The sequence below is a fragment of the Gossypium hirsutum genome, chromosome D13 (genome assembly GCF_007990345.1).
Source record: "Gossypium hirsutum isolate 1008001.06 chromosome D13, Gossypium_hirsutum_v2.1, whole genome shotgun sequence".
Taxonomy (NCBI): Eukaryota; Viridiplantae; Streptophyta; class Magnoliopsida; order Malvales; family Malvaceae; genus Gossypium; species Gossypium hirsutum.
Genome location: NC_053449.1, coordinates 22,434,008 through 22,441,661, shown reverse-complemented (window position 1 = coordinate 22,441,661; position 7,654 = coordinate 22,434,008). Strand labels below are relative to the sequence as shown.

General features: G+C 31.8%; 1 protein-coding gene across 1 annotated transcript; it reads left to right on the top strand.

Moving 5' to 3' along the window:
* The first annotated feature begins 2,891 nt into the window (after nucleotides 1-2,891).
* On the top strand, nucleotides 2,892-6,585 carry LOC121225073 (binding partner of ACD11 1). The gene is made up of 5 exons (XM_041108898.1): nucleotides 2,892-3,193; nucleotides 4,092-4,195; nucleotides 4,515-4,590; nucleotides 5,475-5,549; nucleotides 5,630-6,585. The coding sequence occupies exons 1-5, from the start codon at nucleotides 3,188-3,190 to the stop codon at nucleotides 6,275-6,277; spliced, it is 909 nt and encodes a 302-aa protein (XP_040964832.1). The 5' UTR covers nucleotides 2,892-3,187; the 3' UTR covers nucleotides 6,278-6,585.
* Nucleotides 6,586-7,654: the final 1,069 nt, after the last annotated feature.

Here is a 7,654-nt window from a genome sequence, read left to right as displayed (position 1 = left end):
GTTTTCGCTCATTGGCACTCCTGCCTGGTGGTATAGAGCCGTTACAAGGTGAGGAAAGAATAGTTCAGCTTTTTTGCTCTGTACACACCGCTTCATTTCTCGAAAGATCCAACGCCCTACGCAGACCTGTTTACACTGCATAATACCATAAAACAAAGCTGCTTGAAATACATTAACATTTGAAACATTCAATGCGGGTGCAATTCTAGTATCAAAGAATTGCATCCACATTTTAGCAACAGGAAACATAATAGCTTGATTAAAATTTGTGGGAAGTTTAGTGTCCAATCATGAATTCCACTACTGTGAATAATGCTACGTATTGCAAAAGTCGTATACCCAATGCATCAACTTTCGATTCCTCATGTAATCAAACTCAGACTTTTACTTACATCAAAGTATACGAGTCACACATACATGGTCCATCATCCACTCAGGATTAAGGTATGTCACACTATGAATGTCATAAGTGAATAAATCCATAAACAAATTTAGGATCTATTCTACTTGGGTCTTGTCCAATTTACTGTCAATCCAGTCAGCCACATATATGTCTCTATATTTTGGGAGTCATCCGCTTTAGTGCCCAAGACAAAACATCTCCCCAATTAGACTTGATAGATGACATATTAGTCTTTCAATCAGTTTGCTCATTCTTGATTATACTAAATACATGTTTAGGTTCGTCTACTAATATAAGTTGTATTTCCGTATTATGATCTGGCAACGTAATACCATTTAGTTTTAGTTCAACATTAGACAACCAATAAGCTAATATTTGCTTCTTTTTGCTTTACATGCAAAACCATGTGAGGACAATATACAAAGGATATTAATGCAATCTATGAATAATTTTATTAATGAATCTGTTCGAAAAAATTACAAGTTTACAAACGAATATATTATACTTAGGGCACTAGATCCAATAGTATGCACAAGTAACATCCGTTTGATCTAGAGAAAACAAGCAATCTAATGGATTTATAAATTGTGGAACGTGTTTTGGATTCTCATCCTCGATATAAAAAAGGATGGGGAAAAGTGGTTAACACAGCAACATCTTCCTCCAAACATACAGAAGGTGAAACTTCATCTTTCCAAGGTGTTGATGATTTTCTATCAAAAACCTCACTGATATGGCCTCTCTACTAGTTTTGTGGCAAATGGTTCGCGATCTCCAAGCCAAGGTTTAGTAGCTAATTGTACAAGTTCAACCACGAGCAGTCATGCATCTACTGTCACAAGCAATTGATAATCATTCCTCCGATAAATCTAATTTTAAAGCTACTAATTCGACTCCAAGATGTAGTCCTGTCACCAGCCTTCGTAATCATACCATTTAGTCCATCATACCATGTATGACTATACGTTACTTTCAACTACAACTTGCATTATGTCTTTTTTTTTATGGCTTTGTGTTTTACTGTTTGAACCTTAGTAGTTGTATTTAACTTTTTGTTTCGTCAACTTTATGTATTTGCACTCATTTTGTTGCTTTATTTAAATTATGACTTTTGATAATTTTTCATTGCTTATTTTTTGCGACGTTTTTATTCATTCCATTACCTTTTAGTCAAAAAAATAAAAGTAACTAAAAGTATCCCTTTTATGATGTTTTTTATTCTTTCGTTACCTTTTAGTTAAAAAAATAAAAGTAACTAAAGTGTGTTTTTTTTATGTTTTTAAAATTATTATTCTTGACAATTTCTATATGTCACAAAATAAGAAAACAATTCAACGTTTTGGATCGACTTTTTCGTGACATTTTTAAACATCACAAGAGAAGAAATTAATTTGTGACGCTTTTGATTGGTCAATGTGGTGCTTTAAAAAGTAACATAACAGAAAAGATACCTTTCACATTTTTTAAGTATCACGACTTTTAGTTACATTACATCTGTGACGTATTCTTACTTTTTGCCAAAAATGTCACGAAAGGTCAAAACTTACTTTTTTGTGACGTTTTTGGTATTTCCATAACATTTTTGAAATTTTACAAAAATTCATTTTTGGAGCCATGTTTATTTATATATAAAATCAATGGTTAAAATTTAATCACATATCTTTTAATCCAATGATCCATATTTAATTTCATTAAAATATTTCTTATCTGTTAATTTAATATTCAAAAATATTTTTTAAGGTAGAACGACTAAAATTCCTTTAAAGATATAGATTCCAATTTTCACGAGGAAGCATGAGAGACAACACTAGTCCGTCATCAAAACCACACCTACTCAAATAGAAAACAATTGGTAAAAAGATCTCTATGGTCTCTCTCAATTTTAACATTGAACAAATTGGTCATTTTAAAAAAATAGAGCAATTTAATCTCTACCATTTTCGAAAGTGAGCAACTAAGGACAATTAATCCAATGTTAATGTTTTTTTTATCAATTGTACATCTTATTATTCACATAATAACAAATTTAGCCCTTAAATTTTAGATATTCTGTCCGTTTGGTCTTGATTTAACAAATTTAACCTGTGATATTTACATATTTTATCAATTTGGTCCTAATTTAATAAATGTAACCCCCCAAACATTTACACATTTTGTCAATGTTTACATTGAATATATAAACATCAATAGTAAATTTATTATTATATCAATTAAAATTATGCACAATTAACAGAAAATATTGACATCGTGATTAATTTTCCTTAGTTGCTCACTTTCAAAATTAATAAAGATTAAATTTTTTTAATTTTTTTAAAAGAACCAATTTGCTCAATATTAAAATTTAAAGAGATTGGATATATGTTTTTACAAAACAATTCTTTCCCATTCAATGCTAACTATTTTGGTCGCAAGAAACTAAAAATGAAAGAAAAATTGTAAAAAGAAAAATATCATTTCCTATAATAAAAAAATTGAAAGTTGTTTGATTGATCTTACGCGCCCCAGCACTTCAAATCACCTATAACCAATTCTACTCGAAAGTAGAATAGCTACGCTTCTCATTTTGCATCAATATCCCGAACATACCCTCAATACTGTTTGGAACTGTCATTTATAGTTATTTATTGTCCACCTCGTAATTTCATTCACATTTCACACCATTTAATTTCTACCCCTCGGGAAAACTTCCATTTTCTTTGTGTTTTGTTGAAAAGAATAGAGAAATAAAATTTTATTCTCCGCTTAATAAAAAATTCGATCTCTTCCGCCTTTAAACGGAACTACATGGCGGTTAGTGCTTCTTTTTTCTTTCGTTTTCTCATATCTTGTTTCGTTGACTAAAACAATTTATACTTTTTAACAATTCGGATTCAACTTCAAGATCTAATGTTATTCTTGTTTTGATTTAAATATCGTTAATTGAGTTTGTAATATTTTTTTCTCCTTTTTCGATTAATTCCATCGGGAAATGAAAGACAATTTGTAATTCTTTTTAATTGTTTAAGGTTTCATATAGAATCTAATTTAATTTTAGTATTCTGCAATTGTTATACATTTGATTTTCTTTTCAATTTCATCTGAAAATGAAAAGAGAATTTGTAATTATTTTAACTTTTTAAGGTTTCAATTATCTAACGATATAATGTAATTTAAGTTTTGTATTTTGCAACTTCTATGCATTTGATTTTTTTCCTTATTTCGTTACATAATGCGATTGTTTTTTTTTCCCGATTCTTAGCAATTTATAATATATTTTCCATTTGTTTGTTTGTAAATATTTTTGGACTTTACTAATAAAGATTTCTTTATTATTTTGGATTTGTATGTAAACTATACATTGATCTGTTTGATTTCACTTCGTTGCATACATAACAATTTTGAAAGCTGGTACACATTAATTAGGGTGTAAAAAATTGCTTAATTAATGCTTTCTTCAATTTTTGAAAAAAAATGCAGAGTTTAGCTCGCTCTAATGTAAATGCATTAGACCTTCCCTGATTCTTTATTATCTGAGTTATTAACTTCCTACGAGGTTGAAACCTAATGGAAATTTTGTTTTGACGTTAGACTAAAAAGATATATGGGATATTTTCTCCTTAAATGCAATGGGGGATTGAAGATGATTTATCAGTTTTAGCCTTTTAGGGGTTTATTTGTAACTTTTTCCGTCTTTTTTATTTTTTGACAGACCCAATCTGTGAAAGTGGGAAACGTTTCCTTGGGTGCATCTGAGAAAGATCTCAAGGAGTTCTTTTCCTTCTCCGGTGAAATTGCATATGTTGAAATGAATGGGTTAGTATTGCTCCGACCCTTCATTTTTCATGAGCTATCTGTATTCAAGAACTATAGCTGATTCATAGCTGGATGTGTTGGCATATATATGACCTTCCAACTGACCCTCTAAGAAAAGGCTTTAAAAAATGAACATACCTGTGTTAGACATAATGTCCATTTCCAACATTCACACCCAATTTGGTATGGGATACAAAGAAAATTGAAACTAATTCTTCTGTCTTCTGGCACATGTAATTTTACCATTATATTAATGTCTGAAATTTTGAAAATGCTGTCTGGTCTAAGTTTGTTATGTTCCTGTATCTATTTTGTTCAGTGATAATGAGCAATCTCAAGTTGCATATATTACTTTCAAGGACTCAAAGGGGGCAGAGACTGCTGTTCTTCTTTCGGTATGCATCTTGAGTTTTTCCTTATTATGTTAATTGTTGTCACCAACTCTTCCTCATGCATCACGATATTAGAGTTCATGCTTTTGGTAGAATGAAAATTATCAGTCTAATAGATATCGGAATAAAATGTTGGTCTTTAGTGGTATCTCACGTGTGATGTGCTTTCAAGAGCGAATGCTTGATGCATTGTCGGTGGATCACATTACCAATGCCCATTTTGTTTAGAGTAATTTCTCACTTAAAAGATAGCAATCATTGTTACTAGAAGATTTGCTGATAACATATGTAAATCCTTCTATGCATTTGACTGCGTACATTTGTATTTATATCTTGAATTTATACTATGCTTCTTTTATGATAATTGATTCAAGGGAACTGATCAAATCTCGTTCCACTTCTCAATGGTGCTTAAAACCTTTGTGGCAGACGTTTCAGTTTGCACGTGTTTTTCCGACTTGTGAACTGTTTATTTGATTTCGCAAAACAACAGTCATGTTGGCCATTGGAATATGTGGTACAAAAGCATTTATTCTGATATAGTTTGCATTTAGTTCTTCAATGCTCAACTTTGTGTTTTAGGTTAATATCATAGTTCCAAGATGTACTTATTTTTGTTTCCCTTTTCCTTTTTGTTGGTTAGAATCGTTATCTTTCTTAGCAAAGATTAATTCGACTTGATTTTTATAGATCAAATTGTTTTACTCATGTTTCCTCTTACTCTTTTTCATATGATTCTGATGGTCATATTATTGTTAATTGTTGAAGCTTCAAAGTTTGGATTTTTCATGAAAGAGCCTTTTCCATTGAAGGTTCTCGTTGATTGATTGTGTAGATTGTTTTTTTAATATAATTCTTACAAGTTCAGCTTACATGGTTTTCTTCAGGGGGCAACAATTGTTGATCAGTCTGTTACCATAGAATTAGCTCCTGATTACAAGCCACCCGCCTCTGCAACACTTGTAATGTCATAACCTATGCTTCTCTGCTTTGATTTCGTAAATTATAATTTTAACTTGAATGAATTGTTTGATAACCTCAGGCAACAGAGAACAAAGGTTCTGCCAATGCTGAATCTGCTGTCCAGAAAGCAGAAGATGTTGTAAGTGACATGCTTGCCAGAGGATTTATTCTTGGCAAAGATGCATTGAACAAAGCAAAGACCTTTGATGAGAAGCATGGGCTGACATCAACTGCTACTGCCACGGTTGCTTCTCTGGACGAGAAGATTGGTTTCACTGAGAAAATCAATGTTGGCACAACCATTATGAATGAAAAAGTGAGGGAAATGGACCAGAAGTATCAGGTGTCCGAGAAGACCAAGTCGGCCTTGACAGCTGCTGAGCAAACGGTGAGCAATGCCAGTTCTGCTCTCATGAAGAATCAGTATGTTTTAACTGGAGCCACTTGGGCTATGGGTGCTTTCAACAAGGTTGCTAAGGCTGCGGGCGATGTGGGGCAGAAGACGAGAGAAAAAGTTTTGGCCGAGGAACAAGCGAAGAATCCAGAGGGAAATGCACAGGTTAATGAAGCTGAATCTGTCAAAGCTGCTGAGCCTGCTGAAGGTGGCAAGCAACCTTCCAATCCCCCATCTACACAAGATAAAGTTGTGGGTGAGCAACAAGCTCAGAAACCAGAGGGGAATGCAGAGATTAAAGAAGCTGAATCTATCAAAGTTACCCTGCTGTAGGAGAGCAATCTTCCAAGCCCTAATCAGCACATTATTTAATCCTTTCATTTACAAAGACCGTAAATAGCAACATGGGAAGCATGGATGGCTTGTCATCTGGACATAGTTGAATGTAGGATAGTTTGTCCACATATTGTTTTATACAGGGATAGCAATGGTGCTAGCTGGGTGGAGATTGCTTTATCCATCTCCACTATAATCACTCCATTGCTCCATGTCATTCTATTCCATTTTTTTATTATTTATTTATAACCTAAAATTGTAAAAGAATAATCTATCTATACTACCATATAAAAGCTTCTTTCACACCTGGCAACGTTATTAACAATTTTGGTTAAATTTCGATCTATTTTTTTAATTATATAAAAATGGTCAAATTTTAATTTCAGTCCCAATGTTATATTCAAATTTAAGATTTAATATTTATATTTTAGTTTTTGACATAATTGGTACCTCAAGGTTTATTCAATTTAAATATTTTATTCTACTTAAAAAGACTAATGTAAATTTAACAAAATGTTGATATTATTAAACTTTTTGTTAAATTTAGATACATTAAAACATAATATTTTGTCACGCAATTATTAAATATTTTTAAAAAATATATATAGAATGCCATACAAGTAAAATGCATTTCTGAATTTTTTTTTTTGCTCTATTTTGTTGCTCATGGGGCTGTTTAATTTACTACTTTCACACTTGGTACCATCTTGTTTGAATTTGTTTCAAACTTGATATCTTGCCTGCTTGTTATGCACTTTGACTAATCATGCTTTATAAATCCTTTGGGATTTCAGATATGCTTGGTTGACTAATTGATAAATAAGCATACATGTTTGTAACCTAAGGTGATAAGGGGAGTTTTTAATCATGATATTTGGTGATGCATTCTCCTAGGGAGAGTTTTTTTTTTTTACATGCTGAGTTTTTAATGATGATTGACGATGTTGCTTATTCGAGCCTGATGATGATTTCTATTGGAGAATACTTTCTTTATGAATTCGGCTTATGTTTTCAAGTTTATATTCCATGCTTATAATATATTTGAACTCTTGGTTGACAATATGATGCATTTTGAAAGGGGAGTGTTTTATTTGAAGAATGGTGCTATGTTTTATAAGGGAGACCTATTATATTGATGGCTTGGAAACACTTATTTAACACCTTTAACCTGTCTCTGTTATCGGATTAAGGTTACAGAGTATTACCGAGCAAAGTAGAACATTTAACTTCACAATAGAAACAATTATACAAATTAAATGTTAACATTTAATAATTGAATCTAATCATGGTAAAAATACACTTACGGGCCTTAAATCAAGCCTACAGGACTCTAAAAATAGTTTGGGAACATTCTAGGATCAATTCGAAACAAAT

Excerpts from the sequence above, each read along its gene's own strand:
- LOC121225073 (XM_041108898.1), top strand. Across the intron at positions 4,591-5,474 it reads AGACTGCTGTTCTTCTTTCG|GGGGCAACAATTGTTGATCA; the intron begins GTATGCATCTTG and ends GGTTTTCTTCAG. Across the intron at positions 5,550-5,629 it reads CACCCGCCTCTGCAACACTT|GCAACAGAGAACAAAGGTTC; the intron begins GTAATGTCATAA and ends TGATAACCTCAG.